We start from the raw sequence: 24,685 nt of genomic DNA, 5'->3' as shown, positions 1-24,685 counted from the left end.
TTACTACTTAATAATGTCTTCTGCTGGTCCAAAATTACCCACACAGGACTATTTTTCAGGAGAATTAAAGACATTTCGGTGGGAATCCTGCTCTGACTTTCTAGTTCTTGTCGAGAATTTGTCTAACGGAAAGAAATCTTGACAAACAATAGTTTAAAATAAAAAGAATGGAAGAAAATTCATGGTTGTTACGCTGAGAATTATGTTTAATGTTCTTAAATAATTTATGCTTTTCTATATCAAAGTTTCAAACTAATGTTTCTGAGATAAAACTGTATCTAATCAGACATTTTGGAATTATGTTTCCGATACATACAATAATGAAAAGAGATGCTAAAAAGACACTAATCACTTGAAAAGACTCATACTTTTAAACAAGACTAAAATTAAAACATTAATTTCTTAATCTGTATACAAGTTACTTTAGGCACATCAATGATCTTCAATTTAAACCACTCACCCCCCCCCCCCCCTTTAATGTCATTTCAGTACATCAACATATTTTTGAAACCTATTATTGGCTTCAGTATACATAAAAAAGAGATCAAGTATGTGGATGTATCTATACATACAAAAATGCATCTTATTACTTTTAACAAAATGAATATCCCAAAATTTTCAATGGATTGTAACTTTATATGGCATATTCTTGACACACTTGAAGCAATGATAGGAACTTACATTTTTCAACAGATACAAACTAAATATATTTTTCCATGAAATGATACCGAATACATTTTGAAGATTGTGAAGCAAGTCTAAAATGCAATACATAAAAGAAATTAAAGAAGCAAAAATTTATGATAGAAAATATAAAACATTTACAGATTGTATGCAACACTGACTGCAAGAGATTTTCAACACTAGACTCTGAATGGTTTTGTGTTGGCAATTATAAAAATAAATGCACTCAATATTTTAAAACTCCAAGTTTTCTGTAATGAAATTGAAGAATAATTTCAAAGTTTATATACAGCAACAAATCAAGAACAGTTAATCAACTACAAAAGTAAGGACTATGGGAATAAATTGGGGTAAAAATCTTTCTTGATAAAAATGTTTTAATATTTACATGTGAGGAAGTTCATAAAAAGTTAAATGAATAATACAGTAAACCATTATACTGTTCACATTGTAATAATTCAAGAGCAAAAACAGGGAAGACCTAATATTGACAAGTGTTTTTAAAAATATATTTAGATGAGCTTCTATACTGTAAAATTTTTATATCATCATAACCAAGGGACAAAACAAATAAATAATGTTTCTAAACTCTATTTTTCAATCAGCTAAAAAATTCAATGAAGGCTGCAATAACCGTTAATTGTGGACAACAGTTCATCAGAGATAAATATGAGTAGGAAACTGTATCAGCTCTTATTTAACATCTCAAGGTAATCAGATAAACTCTGCGAAGCTATCAAAAATTACAAAATACAGAATGACTTAAATTTAACAATACCCAATGTAATGACTTTCTCAATTTAAAGAGGTATTTCAGTGGTCTGGATTTGTCTGCAATGAATTTCAAGGTAAAGCTTCCTCAATTTAACTCTTTCCGATACGGTAGTTGCAAAAAGGACTCCCCCCACCAATTAAAAAGAAATATATATATATCAAAAAAAAAAAAAGAGGTTTCTTTGGAAACAAATTTTGCAGCAGATAATATTTTGGCCTTTTTAACTATTATAGATGGCAGCACTAAAAATGTTTTTTTCCCCTTGTTGACTCATTTTTTTGTTAAAAGCATTTTAAGTTCTAAGCTAAAAAATAGAAATAGTAATAAGATTTTAAAATTTTCAATTTTTGCAACAACAGTTGAAACATTTTCCTTTATTTACCCTGAATTATCCTATCACATTTTTTAAAAGATTCAAATTCATTTTTGAATGCATAAACATTTTTCCTACCCTATGTTTGAACAAATGGGGACACCACCTCCTGCCAAAGATTCTTAAAAAAAAAAAAAAAATGATGGTAAAAACTATGTCTACATGATCAATTCAACCCACTCACAGCATTTCTTCATTCTAATTCCCAAAATTTAATGGCTTGTGCCAGAAAGTGTAAATGGTATTCATTGGTCTTGAACCAACAAGAAGAGTCATCAGAAGTATCCTAGCATATGTTTAAAAAAGATGTTTTTCTAACCATTGTACTAACTAAAATGCTAAATATGTGTTCTTTTGCTTTTCTTCCCTTTTCAAAAGCTAAAGAGCAGTAATGATAAACATGTGGGAGCAAGTTGAATAATTCCCATCTGCCCAGAGGCAGAGTAGAAACAGATCTCTAAGACCACAATTTAAAATTGAACTGAAAGCTACAATTCTGAACACACAGGTGGAGAAATCAGAGCACATATAACATAGGCCCCTGAAAAGCATTCTAGTACACTCCAAGCATAGAGTCAAAGGTTATGTTTGCATACCACTACCCGTCAACCACAGTTCACCAGTGACTAAACAGGAGCATGGCTACACATTTTTAATTGGTTGTTACCAATAATTTGGTTGATACCTGTTTTAATAGCTTTACCCGTCAACCGCAATTTAAGCAGGCACAATGAACCAGGTAACATTTTTCACCATTATTAAACATTTGGTTAATAACGCAAATAACTGCGTTATTAACCAAAAAGCGCTTGATAAAGCATCGGTTGGTGAGCAACTGGTTTATTTCCACTGACGTTATTAGCTGTCATGTGATCAATCAACTGCGGTCGACAGATAGCTTTAGGTGAACATGTGTACTATGAGTCATTGTTTTACTATGACTTAATGCAATAACTATCAATAAAAGATTTATTACAAAAATAAGGTTTTATTTTTCTTAAAGCAACAGAGGTTTGTAAAAACCTATGTATGTATTCCTTTAATAATGAATATTTTTTACTATTTAACTGATAAAGCCTCCATGATTCAACAAAAACCTTTTCAGTTTCTTGGCAATCATAAATCAAGAGCCTTTACTGTATTTTGAATTTTTTTTGTAAATAGCAAAATTTTTGTTTCAAACTACAGTTAATTCGCGATAACTCAAAGTTTTTATCAAGTCTCGACTCCTTTGTCTTTAATTTTATGCTAATTATTCTCAATATATCGAAATTAACTTCCTTTAACTGAAAGTTTTTTCAAAGATGACTCAAAATTTATTTCGAAAGACCGAAAAAAAAAGAAAGAAGTGACTATGAGAGAAAAATTAATTCACCTTCCCACTTGCAATTCCAGCACAATAGATCTCTAAAGCAAAAGGAGCACCTGTTAAGCCAATGTGCGATACAGGAGTTACATGTGCGGAAATGAGTTAGCTGGTTTTCTTTTGCTGTACAGTACCATTTACACTTTGCCATGTTGCTGGACTAAATTTGTTTTTAAACAGTCAAGTTGACAGATTGTACCTTTTCAAAGGCTGACCTAAGTCAATATGCGCTCCCCTTCATTCTTTAGTTCGATCATTTGCTGATAAGTTCTTGAGAGACAGAGTGAGTTTTCTTAGTTATTAAAGATGTCTAAGCAAGTACTCTTTCAATGATATTAAAAGAAAAAGAGAAACTTCTAAAGCGGTAGAATTCATCATTCCTAATTTGAAACGAATGAAGAAGTGCACCTTTCCTGAAGCAGAATCAGCTCTATTTAAGTGGTTCCAGAAGTGTCGAAATCAAAACCATGCTTTTGATTTTTTTTCTCTCAATATTTTTGATTAAACTGTACATGTTGTGCTTAAAAACTTTTAAGTTCTGTAACTGTATCTATTATACCTACATATTAAAATATTTGGCAGTTTTTCATATTAAAATGTCGAAAACTGAAACTAGCGGCAAGTCGAATTTTCGATAAGTCAAAGTTTTTCGTCGGTCCCTTTAGATTCAAGTTATTGCGAATTGACTGTATTTGTTTAACATTTGATATCAATTTTCAATGTACAGATAAAATGGATTAATTTTAATATTTTGTAACTTGAATTTGATTTTGTGGGATATTAACCCTTTTCTGCTGCATGAATAAGACAGGTTTCCCAAAGACATATTTCTCACAAGTATCTTGAATGATAGTAATTTTCATCAACTTGCAGTAAAAATGCATAAATATATATTTTTAGCAAACACACATATTTTAAAAACTGGTACTTTGAAAAAGAGAATTTTAAGAACACATGCATAAAATTTTTAAAAACCTGTTTCAGTGGAATTAAGCAGATAGCGTAGCAAATTCACATATGGCAATTGGTACGAATTAAAAAAGGGCACCACTTAACGATTGTCTTTTGGATAAACTTTATACATCTGCTAGTGTTGACCAATAACAATACATAAACTTAAGCCATAGTGCAAATTAAATAGGACAATTTAGGAATGCACTAAAGCACAAACATTAATAGTTAACGGTAAAAAAAAAAGCACACATAGTTGGAAGTAGCTAGGAAAAAACATTAATTAGCAATGAAATTTTTGATATTAATGTTGAAAAATATTGTTACTATAAAAGAACAGACCTTTTCTACTTATTATTGTAATACAATATAAATATTCAAACACATAAAATAATTTAATCACAATGTTTAACAGCTATTCATTTTAAACTTGCTTCACTCTATTAAACACAAAAACTTTTTTCTTTTAAGTTTACAAGCTCAGAAATTCTGGATCAGTGTGCTTCACAATTGGCTTTAAGTTATGTCAGATTTTATACTTGAGACATCGCAGCCATTTCAAATAACACCGAGATGGTTTGACATTAATTTTATAAAAATGTCTTTGTCAATAGGTGGCAAAATGGAAACTAAACAAAACTCATGATTGAACATCGACACAACCAATTTATACCTTTGTGCAGAAAACATTGGAAGCATCTATTCTTGGTTAAAACACAACCAATTTATACTTGTGTGCAGAATATATTGGAAGCATTTGTTCTTGATTAAAAAGACAAACATCAAATGGATCATTTTCAAAAAACTCTCAGTTCTCTAAGCTCACTCATTTTATTTATTTTGAGGCAATTATTATCAAATATGTCTTTTTGCAAAGAATAAATGTTACCCAAGGGAAAAAAAACCTTTTTCTTTTTACCGTATTACCCTGCCTTAGCTTTTCATGCTGGAAAAAGGTAAAGTTGACCAGCATGCCATATAATTTGAATTTTCCGGCACGCTGGATAATTTGAACTTTATTTTGCAACAAAACAAAAGTAAATTTTGTCATTCAGTTACAATCAGAAAGCAAACAACTGTAAGGAAAAAAAATTAAAATTATTTTAAGTTCTTTTTAGAGAGGTAAATTAAATTTTTATTTATTGAACAGCTATGGTAAATATGGCTTAGGGGCAGTAACTTACTGCTTAAACGTTTGCTTAGTTTTAGTTTAATTTTAAAAAAAATTAGTTTTTGAATAATGTTTTTCTTGTTAAAATAACAAATGCATTGTTAGTTAATATTTTTACAAAATTAAATTGCTAATTAATACTAATAAGACATGAAAAGAACATGTATTATTTTTTACGCTGAACATCTATTTTTTTGTAGCATTAATTTTTTCCCCCTAACCTCAATTTTTTCGGCATGCCGGAAAGGACCAGGCAAGTGGAATTGAAAAACTGGCGATCCTCGAATTTCGTGGCATGCCGGCTAATACGGTAAATCAATTTACAATGTTTCACTTTCCTTTCGACTAATATAAAAATGGACTATTTCAGGAAAAGCATAACAGCAAATGAGTATGATTTGAATATGAGCTTTTAAATATATATATATTTTTTTCTAGTTTGAATGAAACCACTAACAGCACAAAATAGGTTCTTTTTAATTTCCCACAGATCTTTCATAGGTATTAGACTCACTCCTCAAATTAACTAAAACTCAAACAATCTAAGAAACAAAAAATTTATGAAGGAGATGAAATACCAGTTTAATTAAAGCTACTAATCATCCCCCCCTAGTCAGAGCTAAGGCACATTGCAAGCAAATATTGAACAGCTCAGTTACAACATCACGTAACTAAACTGTTCAGTATTTGCATATAACAGTTCAATTCTTTACACTAAATCTTTGGTGCCTTGGTTTTTTGAATAAGAACAAAATAATTCTAATTAAAAATTCCTTAAAAAAGAGTATTCATCAAAAAATTTCTCAAAATTAAAATTTTTGTCTGAAATAAAAAAAAAACTTTTCTGGGAAAAAAAATGTCATTTTTAGAAGGCCTATGCTGAACTTTAAAAAATCAAGATCATCAGCAGCAAAGCTAACTAGAGAAGACAATTCTCAACATAAAAGAATGCATATCAATAAGTATGCATCTCAGATCTATGTAAGATAAAAAAAAAAGGATATTTTCAAATTACTGATTATGGATGTAGAGTTCGGTTTTGCAGCAAGTCATAATATTTGAACTCTGTCACATTGTTAAATTACTAATCTATAATTTCGAACATTAGCATGATAGTCAGGCAATGAGTTACTTTTCATTTTACTTCCCTGAAAACTCTGCTTAGTGTGACTTATCAACATTCACCTGGTCCTAAGAATCACAATGTGAAAACATCCTCTAAACTCATTTGCAAAACAAGTTGCGTCATCACATTATGATCAGTACGAAGTTGGATGTTTCCATTTTGCCACCACTATTTGATGAAATGTAGTCAATACTCATATCTAACAAAAATGCAATTCCTCAGGCAGGGTCATGCCTGCCACCACACACACCACATCGCACTCCACATCGATGGCAGGCACGGCACGGAAGGTAGCACCAGAGACAGGGCACAATCAGAGAGAGTAACGCAAGGGCAGTCCAACGCTTAGGGCAGCGCCTATCTGAAGTGTCACAAGAACAAGGATGTTCATGCCCCCCGAAATCCCCCTCACTATCGGACATGCAATGGTATAACATGCACTGAGCACAAGAGAGGCATGTTGCAGCACCAATGCATGCTAGCACAGGGTCCGGTGCATACTCACAGCTGCCACAATGATTATCGGCTTCGGAGTATGTTTCCAGGCAATAGCGGCACTGCGCACGAGCAAAAGACATGGTTTTCCGGTTATCTTTCTTGCGCCAATCTTTCTTTTTCTTCGCTTTGACAGGGAGACGGGGGGCAGGCTGGCTACTGAACGCGTCGAAAGGATTTTTCCGAGGGGGTTCTCCTCGAGTCGATTTGTAACTGTCCATGACTGGGTAAGAGTAGTCATGATCCTTTTTTGCACCCTTATCTCGAGATAGCTGCACATAGGAATTGAGATCTCCGGACAATTCAATTTTATCAGAATCTAAATAGTCTTTTCGTGAAGCTACTGTCATGTCCTTTGTCCATGCTTCTTCACTATGGTAATTTTGTCCACCCAATGGAGGGTTGCCAGAAGAGGGATTGATGCTCGTGGGAAAACGCGGAGATCTCACAAAGTTCATACGATGCAAGTGATGGTGGTTGCCATGTGGATGATACATGTGCATGTAAGGTGATGTGGAGGAGCCCATATCTGGATATTGGAAAGGTGTGCCTGATCCAGGTCGGAAAGAGCCTCCACTGAATGTGCTTGAGCCAGAGGAAGACCTCGAGTCAATGGGGAGCTCAAGTGCCTAAAAAAGGAGAGGGATTTTATTTTAGTACTGTTTGAAAGCAAAACTAATCAATGAATTCTAACTTTAATTTTTTGAGGAAATTGCTGTGAACATTTTGTATTTTTGTAACCCTCTCATGTCATTGTGTAACATAACATGTAAAACGATGCAGTATAAAAGATAACTTCATTTTCAATTGTTTACAATGCAAATTTCAATAACTAGTAAAGATATCAAATAAAAATTCAACAATACAGGAAGAAATAACAAACACCTGAGTTGGGGTTACAAGGAACTTTTTTCCACAGCAAAAGATGAGTGCTTTAAGATGAAAGACACTAAGAAAGTAAGCCAGGAGCTCACATTTTGCACTAAAAAGAGATCGTAGTAACCCTGAAACAACTTTTATTGCTATTGCATATTTTGTACAAGTAAACATATGGGCTAAAAAAATGTGTCTTAACTAATATTATGTAGCAGAATCCAAATATGTCAAAAGGGTTAAAAGTTTTAACCAGAAAATTGACCTTAAATGAATGGAAGTAGAGAATTAATTTGTACAACAATATCTCCCCTTCACCTAAATTTAATTCATGCAATAAAATCCAAAAAACTGCAGCAATTTCATTTTCTGTTTAAAAATAATTGATGAAATTCATTTAAACTTTCTTTAATATGTGAATCGCTCATTCTAGGTTTCAGGTCGAATTTCAATACCCCAAAATACATATCAGAAATAGATTTTAAAAGTGAAATTGTTTAACATAAATTGCATTTTTATAGAGACTTAATTTGAGCAATTTACATGTTTTACATTAAATAATTAAAGGGTTTAAAAAGTCTTTAATTAACTCAAAGCTCATAGATACAACCATCATAAAAATTTCAAACATTATTAGCAGATTTTCATAGTGAGAAGAAACATTTTGGCACGCTTTATAATTAACTGGCATAAGTGTAGAAATATTCTAATTCAGCAAACTTAAACATTTCATACCACGGTTGTGATACAAATCTTGAAACTTTCGTCTTTAAAGCTACAAAAAATGCTTGCTCCATTTGTTTGAAAACCATTTACAGTAGAACAAAATAACTAAAATATGCGATTTAGAATTAAATGCATAGAACGAACAAAATAATGGTAAAAAAATTTCAACTATGAGGTATAATGGTACACTATGAACTTACTACATATGAGGCAGTGAGAAGCAAAGAAATGTAAGTGGCAAAATTTAAAATTTGGAAATAACCAGTACAAATAGGAGAACCTCTTCTCTGTTTTAGGGCAAGAGATAGTACTATTAGCCCTGGTAGGTGCTGCTGTACAGCATGATTTAGAAAAAACAACCACGCAAAGCCTACCTAGGACGTTATCTTTAAACACGTTTACTCAAAACTTGAAAAATTTCACTTATGTCTCTTTGCTTCTCACTGCCTCATATATGCTCTACTGTTATGCTAAGTATAATTATTTCACTTTAAATTAACCTTTTCACATTAGAATATAATGCTGCTACATGTAGTGTAAAAAAAAGTCATTCCTTACACTTCTTTAATGTTTACTTCGCATTTCTATTGAATGAACTTGGAAGTTAATTTTAAGTTTTGTTTTTGTTAGAGAAGCATTTTTAGCTTTAAACTTGTAACTAAACTTAACCTATTGTAAATTACTAAATTTACCTATTGTATAATTAGGCCATACATTTTCAATCAATATGTCACGAACATAAATACACTTACCATGAAAACATCATCATCTCCCAGATCTGAATCATGAAAATTTGGAAAATCACCAGTTCCTTAAATAATAAAATTTATTTCAGATTAGAAATTCAACATTTTAAAGATTTAAGTTTCAAAAAAATAAAAATAAATAAATAAATAAAAACACTTGAAGGAAAGAGGGATTTTATACTTAATAAAGAACCAATTGGTTTATTTACTTTCTCAAGAATAATACTTAGTGCTACTAGTATTTGAATTTAAACAACAACAAAATAGAAAATTTACCACTACATAACAATTTTGCATTTATTTAAACACATAAATGCAAAAAATGCCTTTAAGTTGTATATAGGGTTGATTGACCTTTAGGGTAAAATCAAACCTTATAATTAAATATTAATATTTGGCAGCAAATATGAAAAAATTACACAATTTTCATGCAGAAGGAAATAATATAAGTGGTCGTAAGGTATATTTTATAACCAAAAGTTTCCCTAACTTTCAAACCTACGGGCCTAATTTGATTTAACAATTTTAAATGTCAATGTCAGTAAACCATTCCCCCCCCCCAATCATTACAACAGCAACTTACAATTGAAATAAAGGAATAAACACATGCTCCTTCAATTTTTACGCTTTTAAGTAGTACATATTAACTAGGGTTCTCATGCGTGTTTGCTCTATTGAATGTTTTTGAAAAACACATATGAATTTGATTTATTAATTATGTCACCAACATTTTTCATTTTGACACCTAGAAAAGGCATACTAGGCAACACTGTGATGTTTAGTATGGATTTAAATTTGTATTTCTAAATTTGGTCTTGACTCAATTTAAGCCAGAGGAAATTTAAAATAAATTTTGTTAATTTTATACATAAATGTAAATTTATAATCTTTTGAATTTCCTTAGAATGTAACACATGAAAAAGTAACCTGAAATACCATGAACAAAATTGTTTACATAATGTATAAAAAATTTTTAGCACACTAATTTTAAAGTGGGGAAACATAGTTCACTCACCAGAGGATCACAAAGCAGCATAAGAGATGTAAAATAATATGTTAGTTAAAATTACAAAATGTTTTAGACCATTATAGTACAAAATTAAAACTAGAAGCAAAGTAAGAACAAGGAAAAAAAAGAGCTAGAATACTGATTTAAAATGATTAGTACATCAGTATTTTGTTACGAACATTCAACTTTAATCTGCGAATCAGTTAAAAAAAAACTAAATCTTTTACGCATATGTTTCCAATTGAAAACATTGAAGTTTCAACAAAAAAGAAAAAAAAAAGGTTTTTAAGAGTGACACAGAAAATTTTGCTTTTACACAACACAAATTCAGTTTGATTTTTGAGGTTAAGAAAAAATCAGTTATGACAGGGCACATGCAGAAAAAAATGCAAAGATTTTATTTTTGGCCAGCGAAACTTGAATTATCTTTTTCTCATAAAAGTAAGCCTCAGCATGTATGTGTTTATGAGTGATATCTAGATAAATGTAATCACATTCAAAAACATGAAATTTGGCTCTCACAGAATGGTTTTGTAGAAAATTCATTGAACCTGAAGTCTGAATTTAAAAATACAATAAGGAATAACCCATTAACCACAAGGAATAACCCATTAACCACTTCCCGTTCGCTAAGGTCAAAATCACGGGTGAGCATTTGTCTCTCTATCATTAGAATGAAGTATTCTTTTTATCTATAGATTACTAGATTATCGAATCCTTTTTTAACATTACCATTAAGTCTTAATTTACAAGGTTTTGATTTATGTTGCATTTTTGTGGAACATAATCCCTGCATAAAACAAGGGACCATTGTATTTGCTATTAATATTTTTCACTCTCTCTCTCTATATATATATATACTAGCAGACCCAACGAACGCATATATAACGTTATATCTTGTAAAAAAAAAAATAATAAACTATACATTGTTAGAAATGTTTTGTTGAAAAAAAAGTAAAACAAAAATGTTCTTAAAATACCTGGTGCCACAAGGCATACATTACAACTTAACTTTTCTAATGCGTGAGACTCTCTAATGCATGCTAGCATAATTGAATAATCTTTATATATAGCATGGTTAGTTCTTTCATTTAAACTTGAAGGATAAAAATCTCCTACTGATACTGAGCATACAGAACTAACTACATTATTGTGCAAAAGAAGCAGTCTAAATTGTGATTTATTTGGATGGATATAAAATATATTTCTTCTGCAAAATGCCACCATCTTTCTCTTAAATGATGTAGTTAATTATTTGATCATCGTTAAGTTTTCTCGCCATTGGCACAAAGCCTTGGATGAATTGGAGCCAGGATCAAATGTTGCTACTGTTGGAAGATTTCCAACCCCTTCCCCTTCTTTTAGCTCACTGAACTAAATGTACAAACTTATCAAATGTACTTTCTGATCATTGGGTCAGAAAAGGCCAAGGCAAAAATCCCAAGCCATATTGGAGGCTGACAGGCAATTAACATCGAGGTTACAGGCAAGACTAAGAAATTGAAGCCAGAAGTTTGACAGATGTATACATAGATCCTTTGATTTGCAGTAAAGATCTTAGAACATATTGATTCAAAACATTGTATTATTGAATTTAATTTGGTAGTTAATTTAAACTAAGGTATTGTTGCAAGTTTATAAAGCTTGTTAATGAAAGTACTTTAAAACTTGAATGAAGATGTTAACCAATCCCCCAGCTCCATTAATTATCACCAGTCTTGTGAAACCTCCACCTTAGCATAACCCCGCCCATTTTTTTGATGATGTATCCCATAATTGCAGATTCGATTTTATCTCCTTTTTAATATAGGTGTGTCATATTTTTAAAATTTCGTTGCTCTATGTTCTGTTCAACTATGACAAATGGAAGACCTGTTTTACGTGAACCCAGTGAAAGAAACCAGATTTCTTTCAATACAATTCAATTCAATTCTTTAAAATAAAGCATGTGACTTGAAATCTTTGAAGACAGAAAGCAGAGCTGAGTTTCTAATTATCCTTTGCTATAGGGTTAAGTACATACTTAATTTTACAGTAGTTTAACAATAGGCTAAAATACAAATTAGTCACTTGTAAGATATAACCATCAAAAGTTCAAATAAATAAATTAGAAAAACATTTCTATTGAACCAAACTGTGATTCTAAACCATTCTCGAATCAACTTAATCACACACACACAAAATTTAATCAAAATATTAGGAGGCGTTCGGTGACAAATACACATACAGAAAAAATTCATCTATAACTATGTAAAATCAAGAGGCTTCAAATGGTATGTTACCATCTGAGAGGTCTTCGATGGCTGCTCGAACTCCTTTGTCAAAGGCCCTTGCATCTGCTGCAGTCTGGAAGGTAAGGCCAAATTTTTTGTCTCCTGTACGCCAGTGATGGAAGGTTGGCATTACTTTATTATACTGGAAATCTTTTTTTATAATACAGCTAAGAATTACCTAAAAGAAGAGGAAAGAAATGAATGCCATCATTATAAAAATAGTGGGTAAAATATTTCATCTAGTTTTGAATAACAATATTAAGAAAAATTATTCAATTTTAAATAACTTTAAACATTTAGCTGAAAAGTAAGAAATGTAATTTAAAGCTTTTTCAATGAGCCTTTTGACATCATGATATTATTTTAGTTTATCAAGTTTAGTATAGCAGGTATAATTAAAATGTTTCATCTTAAAAAATATAAATTCGATTCAGCAGAGAGAAAGTGAAAAAGAAAATTAATTTGAAAACTGGAATTTTTAATTCAAATTATGTTTTTCGCAATCAAGAGATGTGACAGGAACCTACTCATTGGAGTTATTGTTTCTAGAAACGGCTCCTGTTCCTTCAAGCCTCCCCAAGCTCCTCTTGGGCCGTTACGTGTGTATAGTTGTGTATGTGTAGGCTTGTGTGTGCCTAGACCTGTGTGAATGCACGTTGGTGTGTATGTACATAAAGGCGTGTGTGTGTATGAGACTTTGTGCATGTGTATGAGCTTGCATGTGTGTAGGACATGGATGCCACCGACCAGGAGAGCGGATTCTAGGGGACAGCACTTAGGACTGGAGGAGCCACGCCTGCAGAGGACGGTGGGGGTGAAAAAGGAACCAAACGATGAGGACGGTTAAAAGAAAACATATAGCAATCGTGATTGCTCAAAAGAGAGAAAACAAGCATGGTAACCCTCTCGAAATTATCATCACACCTGATGTTCATCACTGCTGTCATGCTAAGTTATTTTGGAGCATAGAAACTGATTTTTTAAAGCAGTTATTACAGATTTATAACAGGAAAAAAAAATTTTGAAATTGACTGTGTTGGCGTTTTAATTAAATATAAAAATACCAACACATAACAGATCATAAAATTTTAAATTAATAGGAAAAAAAAAAGGATTTAAAAAACAAAATCAAAAATGAAACTTGGTAGTTTAATAAACAATTAGAAATTTATAGGTTTAAAAATTTTGTTTAAATACTTGAGCATTTTATTTATTTAAAATTTATCATCTCTGAATATAGGTAACAACAAGTAGTTTTCCGATTATTAAAAACAAATGTAGAGCACCTAGCGGTTTTTGATACGTTGCGGAAGAGTCGAAAACAATAAAATTGCAAAAATGAGAAGGACAATAGAAAAAATTATATTTTGTGCTACAGGCTACAGCAGACCTCAAAAATGGAAATAAAAGCACATATGTTCCTTTGTGCAGAAAAGTAAATGTTGACCAACAACGTTTTGAAGCACGAAATTAGCATCATTGTACACATGTGTTTCGAGGTTTCAAGGAACCTTTTCTTCAATGCCAATAGTAAACTTTTAGATGCAAAGACATCAAGTAAAAGCAACGAGAATGAATAGTAGACAGTTTAAATGGTAAATTAACAAAATGTAACAGACAGCCGAAATTTATTACATGATTCAATTCCAGGAAAAACAGTTAAACCTTGAAACACGTGTATGCAGTAATTTGCTAATTTTGGGCCTCAAAGCGCTGTTGATTCCCATTTATTTATGTTTCTTTGCTTCCCGAAGAACTGTAATGTTCAAAAGCATTGAGTAAATATTTGCCGCAGCCAAAGTACGTTTTTACTTGAAAATATTAAATTTTGTTTTCAAACATTTTGGAGATGAAGCTTACATAAGGGACTCAAAATAAGATAATTTTATTCAGTAAGTTACCATCCTATAGCCAGGGCTAAGGCAGAAATACATGAAATACACTGCCAGCTAAGTCAATTCCAGCCGAGGACTGCAGTTCTGTGCTTATTAGCGCTCATCAGCTCGGCATAGGATTGACTGAGCTCGGGCTGATGAGTGCTAATAAGCACAAAACTACAGTCCTCGGCTGGAATTGACTGAGCTGGCGGTGTAATTCATGTAAGAGATTTTTGTTCAAACCCTAGCTAAAAATCTTTAAAAACTAGCAGCTAAGTAACTGCTCTTTCATTTGATGAGATAACTATTATGATCAACAATTGCTATGATAATGCTTGCTGTTACAATATTATGCTCCCATACCCCAATGCAGAATATTTACCGATGTTCTACAACATAAAATCATTTGACCAAAATTGTTCTGCAAGCATTGTATACACAAGCAACCAACGTGATCTTTTCCACAAAACACGAGCCCTAAATCAAAATCATTTCATACAGGAGGGTTTTTTTTTCAGATTTAAAACTTTACTGTTGCTATGCATATCCATGGAACCTAAACTAATTGAGATTTTCCAAAAATATTTTACATGCTTTATAAAATGCATAAAAAGAGCAAAGATACAAAATTTTATAAAAATCCGATTCTAGGTGTCAAACCACGTTTTTTTTGATTAATTTTATATGGCATAAAGGAGCTATTAAAACAATGTTAATAAATAAATTATTAAAATAATGAGTCGAGTTAGGGTAGCATAAAATAAAATGCTTCAAAACTTTCTAAATAATTCAAATGTTTTTAGGATTCAAAAGGATTGAAATTTAAAACAAGATACGCAATTTTCGGCGATGGACGTGTTTTAATTATTGTTTTGTTGCCATGTTTCCAAAACATACATATATGGAGGAAATCGCAGTGGATGAAGATCAAATCAGAAAAATAAGGAAAAAGGGAACCAAAAACACTAGAAAAATCAGAACGTTTCCAGACTTAAAATAAAAAATTTCTGCAGAAAAAATGCAGAAACTGCCATTTTCTACAAACATCTTCCAACTCAAGATATAATTTTGCACAAATCCTGCAGATTTCTTGAAAATTCAAAATAAATTTAAAGTTCCTGCAGATGACTTGTAGAATTCAATTTTTCGAGAGGTTTCCGCCAAATTATTGTAATTTCCGAGAATTTTGGTTTTTTTTTTTTTAAATTTAAAGAAATCTGCAGGATTTGTGTAAAATTCTGTCTTGAGCTGGAAGATATTTGCAGATAATCTGCCCTTTCTTCAAACTTTCACAGAAAACTGTAGAATTTCTGCAGAAAATGTTTCTGAGTTCCTCTCACATTTGAACAGAATTGTTCTGCAGCTCAGGAATCTGTTCTGAGATGTACGGCGCAAATTTAGAAGTATTCTGCTTTGGAGCTCCCATAAAAATATCCAGGGTTCGTACTCAATTTCAGAAATAAAATGAAGGAGTTTTGAAGGAGTAAAATGAGATTTTGAAGGAGTACTAATGGGCTGTCATTTAATGATGTTCCACTTCTTTTCAACATATTTTACCGCCTTCCCCCCTAGTCACACTGCACATTACTCCTCCTCTTGTCACATGTCATATTTTTTACAAACATATTGTTACAATAACTGTGATGTCACCCTCTTTCTTCCCCTTATCACAATTTCATGAACCCGTCTCCCCCATAAGGCATGTCATCACTTGTGGATGACCCTTTTTACAATATCATATCTGTGATTTACTAAACAACTGTTTTTTTAACACACTCACTTAATATAGTACATCAACATATGTATTTATAAATATTTAAATAATTAAACAACTTGACTTTTGCTGCTGAGAGTGTGGTGGAGAGAAAAACAATCATAAAACTTGAAAAAATAGTCATGCACCATTTAAGCATGTTTTACTTCACTTGGGAAACGTTTTAATTATGTAATAATATTTTCACCTTCAACTTTTATGACTTCTATGATCAATATGTAAATCACATCTTTATGAAACAAATATATGAATTCACATTAAAATTGCCCTTATACAATTACCCTTGTGATGAAGTTAAGTTATCGATTGAAATATTTTAAGCTATTGTCAAAGAAGAAGATTATGTAGTCTTGAACTAAGAAAAAATGAGTTAAAACCAAAATGAAGGAGTTTGAAGGGCGCTTCAAAAGAATTTCCTAAATGAAGGAGTATTGGAGGAGTTTTGAAGGAGCGTACGAACCCTGATATCCATTCTTAGCTCGTGGATTTAACGTATAATTGGAAGCAACCTATTTATACATTAAAAAATGGCTGTATACTTTTAAATCTTCCAACTCTCACCCTCTAAAAAGTTTTTTTCGGTGAATATGAAATTATGGGTAAAATTGTAGAACTCTAACCAGGCCCCGATCTATAAATTTTGAGCTCCCCTGCAACAAAATCTGCAGGGCACCAGAGACCAGCAGCGTATATATGCAACGTTGATAAGTCTAAGTGTTAGGGTTTTTCCCACCAATTTCTTCAGTCGTTGAGTCCCTTAAGTAGTCGAGTCACACCCTGCCCCACACTGCAGGGTCTGTGGGTAGACACAGATACGGGCCCGACTCTTAACTCTATGAAAAAGTTTAGACGTCCCCCAAGAATAGAATTCTCAGAAAATGTCTGAAATTTTGCAATATTTCACAGAAAACAGATATTCAGGAGCACTACAACTATTGAAGCATCTGAAAAGCTTAACTGGGTGATTCCACATCAAGTCAACCAATGGCCACCATCTCATGTCTTTGAATTTTGCTGATTTTCGGCTCGAATGGAGTATTAGCACAACAAGGAAAATAGACCAAGTTTTGGATTTTTTAAATCATTTGTTGTTGAGTTATAATTTTTTTAAGTTTTGACAAAGTCACAAATTTTGCATTACTTGCATAATCTTAAAAAGGCTGTAATTCAAAAGCTATTTGACTTAAAGAGTTAAAACTGGTACCGTTGTGTTTAATAAGTTCAGGCTCAGTGTTTAATAAGTTTTTATAAAATATATGACACGACCTAGCTACTATTCTTTTTTTTCAAAAAAAAAAAAAAAACCCCGACAAAATCGAAATTTTAAATTTTTTGAAATAAAATTTATGTTAAGTCTTTTTTTTAGCATCATTTATGCAAAATTTCAGGATGGCATTCCTGTGGTATCATACTTCCTCATTTTACCTCTTCATTCACATAACAATTCATACTAGATTGATCACCAAAGCAGGGGGGGGGGGGGCATGGCGAATACTGTGCCATAAAGGTATTTGAGGGGGTGTTTAATGGAGTCGTTTGTTCTCTGCGAATGAGGTTTCATTCCGGGGGTGGGGGAGGTGGAATCGGCACGCTGCACTTGATAACTTTATTATTATATTTTTGTAATATGTAACGTTTATTCATTTATTTTTTAAGTAGTTGAGAATGATCAGAACTAAGACATGATTAATTGCAGTTGACCAGGAATGAAATCTTGTAAATTATATATTTTTTTTTCACAAGTATCACTTTTTACTAGAAATAAATGACTAAAATTAAAATCATGCATTCTCAAGTCTTTTGTTATAATGCTTAAAAAAGGTTCAGTAAATCATTTTTTTAATTAATTTTAAATTTGATTAATTATTTTTTTAATTATAAATTTTTTCACTGAAAAATTGCTTTTATCTGTTGCTATAAATGGTTGTAATTGATAAGTATTTGTTTTTTCATGCAATAGCTATTGTGCATACTTGAATTACTCTTTTAACAGATCAGGTGTATTTTACAACTAGAATTGAAGGAACTGTTGAAAGAGGAAATTTTTTTTTTCTGCATGATACCAAAAGAATGCCATTTTGAAATGTTCAATAAATGTTGCTACCAAAGGCTAAGTAACATATTTTTTTCAAGAAAATTAAAATTTCGATTTTGAATTTTTACAAATTAAAAAACAATTTTTTTTTATTAAAAAAATGAATTTTTTTTTTAGCAACTAGGTTTTGTTATACATTTTTAAAAACCTCATGAAAAACTGAACAAAACAGCACCAATTGTAGATTTCTGAGTCAAATTGCACGTTAATTACAGCCCTCTTAAGATTTTGATCGACGCAAAATTTAAGATTCCTCCAAAATTTAAAAAAGGAATTGTTGAAAAAAAATTTGAAACTTGTTTTTTTTTTTTTTCATTCTGAAGGTAAGTATAATAAACAGACAAAAATCATAACAATCTAAAACATCGACTTTCAAAATTTATATTTTATTGGTTGATTTGATATGGAATGACCCAACTGTAATAATTTATAGGTATAAAATGCCTTAACAACTGCAATCTTTTTGCAAAATTTGTCTGCAGAGATCCAAATGTTTTTTGTGAGCTGGTAATTTTTCTTGTGTTATTTTCTTACGCCTTCTTTATTTGGGGGTGCCTACTTATTTATTTTTTGGGATATTAAACACTGTTTTTACAAATGTTAAAAATGTTTTCTAAACATTTCTATTAAAAAAAATATTGCTAATTTAGTAAAAATGAGTACATATTCTTTTCTCTCTAGTAGATCACACACCCTCAAGTTTTTCTAGCTGGCTTTAGCACCAGTTTTTAGTTCTTGGAACTTCTAGTACTTAACTTTGAATATGCCAACAGCAATAAACAGTTCTTTTAAAGATTCCAATTTCAAAGAGTTTAAAATTTAAATGAGAGAAATGAGAAATTAAGTAATGAATGAACAATGAGATATATTTCTCTATACAGAAACATACTGTTCAAGACTTACTGATTGATCTGCAATTCTTTTTCCAAATATGAGATATTCTGTTCGCTCAGTTTCCTCAATTGATGAATTCCTACAAACTGAGACATGACTCAAACCTCCTGCTCCCAAAGGAACCCAGCCTCCAGTTGAATCATCTCGTGTCATCACCTGTGCACGCACACGCACAAGGGACATACCACTGAATGGAAAAGATGAGAAAACATTAATCACACACAATACTTGAATAGGTCATATCAAAGAGGGTTCATAAATAATTTTCAAACATTTTATTTCTTTTTGTGAAACCCTTTTTTAAACGGGTTGTTCTCAATTGTGAATGCAGTTAAAATTTTATTTTCCTGTAGGCTAAAAGATAAGTGTTCAATTGGATTTATTCAGATAAAACTACTTGCTTAAAAACACATTCATATACAAGACCAAACAGAAAATTCAAGATATACCCTTTCTGAAGTCGCCAGTTCAGTTTGGTCCATGCAAAAGCATTACCTTTAAATGAAATCGTAAAACTAAAATAGAAAGAAAAACGGCAATTGTCCCCCCCCCCCCAAAAAAAACACATTTTAAAGATTTTATAAAACATTCAGAGCTGACAAAAGACCATGTCAGCCTAACAAGAGCTTAGGGACATGGTTCAGAATCTGAGTAGTAATCTGAGTAGTAAAAGTATTATAGGAGGAGGGAGCTAGCGACCAAACTGACAAGAAGTCACCTTAGCTCTCGGTGGCCCTAAAAGCATTTGATAGAGTGACACTATTGTTGTCTTGATTTCGACTTTCATGTAGGGGAACATGGGACAAAGTGAAAGGGTGAAATATTTACTCTGCTTTTAGCTCCAACTGTTTGGTATTATTTTAATGATATACTACCATAGGTGATGTATTCCAGTCAGGAAAAAAACACCGCCGAAGCCCGAAGTATTTGGAAATACAGACAATTTTAAAAAATTGATACTCAATTGTAATAAATTGTAAGCCAAAAATTATTTTTCCTATTAAACTAGAAAGCCGCCTGTCATGGTATGACAGGTGAAAATTTGCTTCTATGTACATTTGAATGTAACAATTGCCTGTTTGGTGGTATTTTGATAGTTTAAGTTAAATTTGGCAGTTTAACCCTAATTCCAGTGGATTAAACACATAGAGTAAAGAAATTTACATAGAGAGACCCTGTCTATGGAAATAAGGATGAAACTTAAGCCGGAATTTTGGGATACAGCTGTTCAATGATGGGCCGGGATGTGATAACATGATTGCTTAGCGATAATAGTTTTCATCAATCTCGCAAAGACTCATAAAACAGCTGGCATATTGGTTTGCATTTTAATTCATATTTTGATGCAATTTTAAAAACATGCCTCATAAACTTGCATCAATATTTACGATAAAATTAACAACCAATTCAGTAGTGGAATATTTTGAATCAAAATGTCTCTCGAGATGTTTAGCAAAAAGTTCAGGATTTTGGGATACAGAGGTGCAACTTCTGGTTTCAATTTTTCAGTATAGCGGGGCCTATCTATGTCATTTCTTTACTCTTTGATTAACCCTTAACTCCAGTAGATAGCTGTTATTGTTGACCATTTTTACGTTTCTTCATTCCCCTGAAATGACAGTCTTACCAGTAAAACAGTTAAGTCACCAGATCGTGTTCAGCCTTGTCACGATAAAGCATTTCCATGCATGTTAAACATTTATCAAATTATCATGTTGTGGTGCGAGTTTTATTGTTGAAATACGGGGGTTACTTTATCATTTGCTTATTGTTTCATAATCCCTTTCATTTATTCATTCAACCTTTTATTTACTGATTCTTTTGACAAAAAATATGCTTTATAACCGAATAGAAAATATTTCATTAGAAAAATATTTCATTTTTCACTTTGACCCATGGAAAAAAAGTGAAAAATTTCTTTTTTTTTTTAAGAAACAAATTTACTGCCGAAAATAAAAAATACTATTTCAACGCTGCAATTTTCAAAACAAATTTCCAATTTGTTCACTTAGAAAAAACTTAGTCATCTTAACCATTTCACTGTGCCCCACATTCCCCTACTTTTCGTTTTAAACAGCCACAGTTCAGAAGAACAATTAAATGGCCAGCTCTTATGTACATTAATAAAGATATATAGGGTCATTTCACAGTATTATGTCCAAATGTCGAGTCTGCAACATGACACTTTTTTTGCCAAAACTATTTAATTTACTGTTTGAGTAAATTTTTTTCTGAGTTAGTCGTACCAACACGCAATGTCAAAATAAAGCAATGTGCTAGTCAAACTTAAATAGTTATACAAAAATGAAATAGTTAAAACAAATAACTACTAAGCCACAGAAACTGCTGTGAATAATATTTACACATTAGAAATGATTGAAAATGAAAACAAGAATTTTTGATTTTAACACCCCTCCCAGATTTTTTTTTTCTGGCTGCGCTACTGATTGTATCAGCACAGCATCTGAAGTAACTAAGAGAAAGATTTTCATTATTTTGAGTTTTTATTGTTTTACATCATAATTGCTTAGGGAAAAATTAATGTTCATTTGTATTTATATTCTGAGAAAGCATGTGCATAGAAACATAAATGAATCACTTTAAACACACAGGAGTCCACATTATTTGTTTCATAAGTGTTACATTTTTGTAATTTTTTCAAACTGTGGAACTTGATAGGCAAGCTTCAGGAAACTAAGCTAAGGCTCAAATTTCAAGCACTCTTTTAAGGATAAAAACCGGATGGAAAAATTCAGGAGTAACGTTTATTGTATGTTTCTTTTGAGACTTCTTAAGCAGCATTCAATGATTCAGTTTTTAAGAAGCAACACTATTATGATCACTAATTGACAAAACAATTTTATTAAACTTAGATTAAAGTATCTTCATAAAAGGCGTTCCATAAGATAAGGGCAAATTCCCCAAAACTATGGTTCAAATAAAAATAAACTACTTCCAAAGAAGGAACACTACTATGACCACTAATTGGATAATTGATGGGTACAACACGATTTTGTAAATCTTCTTGATTAAAGCATCATGTCAGGCTTTATATAAGGTAGTAGTGCTCAACTTACAACCCGAGCGCCGCATCCAGCCCGTGAAACTAATCCGTGTCGCTCATTTCGCTCAATGCTACAAATCGAAAAGCACGATTAGGGACATCAAAAATTTGGAACCAAATATTCAAACATTGGTTTCTGAAAAGCACATGTTTAATAAAATAAGCACCAAATAATTGAGAACAATAATTATTGGTTTGTAATTTTCTTTCCTTTTCAATATTTTTCCATGTTAGTTAGAAAAACGAAATGTTTTTAAAATTTTTATATGTTCTGGCCCCCAAGAATGATTTTAATATGAGGACTGGCCCCTGGGCAGAAAAAGGTTTGGCACCACTGATATAAGGCAGTCCTTGCAACAAGGGTGAACCCCCCGAAACTGTAGTTCAAGAAAACCCCGCAAAGAAAAAGAAGAATCGCCATGTCATGAAGAAAAAACAAGATGGAATTTTGCATTGACACTTTAATTAGAATGGAAATTGTATTCTTAGTCCTATAAGAAGGCTTTCTATCGAAAAAAAAAAAAGACTGGCTCTTTCCCCTTGTTGCATGATACGCTTCATAACTATGTCTATATCAATTGATAAGGTAATTTACAAGACAAAAAATTAAAACAATAAAAAAAGTGAAAATTTCAAAAAACTGAAAATACATGAAAGAAAGCTTGCGAGTATGTGACAGATCAAAACGGCAACTTAATAGAAAAAAATATTATTTCTAGGGACGAGCTCAGTTCAAAATTTCACTTTATACACATCAAGACTCTAATAAGAATAGATAAGATCAACTAATAAAATGCCTACTATATTAAATATTATCAGAAAAAGTTATTACTGCTGTGCTTTTGTATTGTTTATTGAACAAATAGGGTTTAATTTTACAATTTTTGAACAGAAATTAGTAAATATATATGTGGAATGTTTGATTTATGAAATACATCATCAGAAGGAAGCTCAGAATAGAGGTACAGTTCCTAGAACAGGGAACATGACAAAATGTTACATTTTAAAGATTTATCTAAATACAAATGTGGGTGCATACATATAATACATGGTGAAATCACAAGCTTGATTATAAAAAAAAAGTTATGAATTATTAAACGTTTTCAATACAAACTTACAATTTTATTGCAACACAATTGTAGACGGTCATAAATAATTAAAAATTAAACAGTAATATAGATTGTAACCAATAAAGAGCCTAAACGTGAATAGATAACGTAAAAATTACGTCAAATCGCAGAACAAGAATCAAACAACGAAATTAAAAGATTAAATTCTTGGAAAATTACAGGAACAACCATCAAGAAAATACCCCGCTAGTTTTGCTCCCCTTTATTTACCATCAAAACAATACAAATAATTAGAACTTAAGCATTGAAAACAATCAATCCTAAGTAAAAAACTCATTCACAAGTAACCGATTTAAATGTTGAATACTTCCATCAAGAGTTGATCAACTACCCATGCATTTATCGTAATGTTACGATTTCATTCACAAATTCTGGTCCATTGAGAAAAATGATTTGACCTCAATATCAGGGCGACCTTCCCGAATAGTGAAAATTTGAACTTCGCGAAATCGTTCACCATATAAATTTCCTCTAGCCTCAGATTTTATAGAATTCTTCAAAAACTTTCAAAATTTAAATCGAATTCACATGTTCTAAGAAAGGTTTATTTGAGCGCACTAGCGTCACTACTAAGCCTAGCACTTAGAAACGCTCAGATTTTTTTTCCAAAACAAGTTAATGATATTACTTACTCTTCGTGGCTACCTTCCATCGTTTTTTGTCTGATTTCCACCCATGGTACGATGTTGTAATATTTAAATGTCCGCTTATTTCTTTATAAGCGGAACACAATTCCGTCACAATCAAAAACGAGGCTTAACCATTCCGAACTTCCACACAAACTCAAACACAGGAAATTGACCGCAGTGCGCAATGTATACTTCCGCCGAGTAAATAGAGTCAAGATATAGAATTTCTTTTAGAAATTGTGGCTGTAAATTTTATTTCAAAAATCCCACTTTTTTGCAAATCACGTATAGAACTATCATGTGGAAAACGTTTAGCTACATTATCTCCCAAACAGCCAAGATCATTTCATTGTTTTGATAGCCAGCGCGCGCTAATTCTTGGTTTGGCACCATTTGACAAGACAGAGAGCGAGAGGGGGAACTTAAGGGTCAGGGCTTTTTTCGTGAAACATATTTTAAAAAACTTTTTGAAACCATATCATATTAGAATACGATGAAAGTATTTCATTGGAATGCTGTGTGTTCAGAGTGAAAATCTTTCATTCGCATTCCGATGCTTTATTCATTAATATATTAAACGGAGACCATTCCATTTAATTTTTCGGGTAGATTAGAAAGCAGACGATTTCATCCGATATCGGGGGACAACAAGAT

The 24,685-nt window shown here is 31.8% G+C and overlaps 1 protein-coding gene across 1 annotated transcript; it reads right to left on the bottom strand.

Moving 5' to 3' along the window:
- Window positions 1–6,476: 6,476 nt before the first annotated feature.
- LOC129224618 (sprouty-related, EVH1 domain-containing protein 2-like) lies at window positions 6,477–24,172 on the bottom strand. Its single transcript, XM_054859103.1, has 5 exons — window positions 24,035–24,172; window positions 19,218–19,395; window positions 12,578–12,746; window positions 9,293–9,351; window positions 6,477–7,570 (listed from the first exon to the last, which is right to left on the bottom strand). Exons 1-5 carry the CDS (start codon window positions 24,052–24,054, stop codon window positions 6,665–6,667), a joined length of 1,332 nt encoding a protein of 443 aa, XP_054715078.1. The 5' UTR covers window positions 24,055–24,172; the 3' UTR covers window positions 6,477–6,664.
- Window positions 24,173–24,685: the final 513 nt, after the last annotated feature.

This window comes from Uloborus diversus, chromosome 6, assembly GCF_026930045.1.
Source record: "Uloborus diversus isolate 005 chromosome 6, Udiv.v.3.1, whole genome shotgun sequence".
Lineage (NCBI taxonomy): Eukaryota > Metazoa > Arthropoda > Arachnida > Araneae > Uloboridae > Uloborus > Uloborus diversus.
The sequence above is the reverse complement of the archived record's forward strand: the minus strand, read 5'-3'. Positions and strand labels throughout refer to the sequence as shown.

Excerpts from the sequence above, each read along its gene's own strand:
- LOC129224618 (XM_054859103.1), bottom strand. The coding sequence starts at position 24,054 with ATGGAAGGTAGCCACGAAGA. Across the intron at positions 12,747-19,217 it reads AAAGAATTGCAGATCAATCA|GTAATTCTTAGCTGTATTAT; the intron begins GTAAGTCTTGAA and ends CTCTTCTTTTAG. Across the intron at positions 7,571-9,292 it reads GAGATGATGATGTTTTCATG|GCACTTGAGCTCCCCATTGA; the intron begins GTAAGTGTATTT and ends CTCCTTTTTTAG.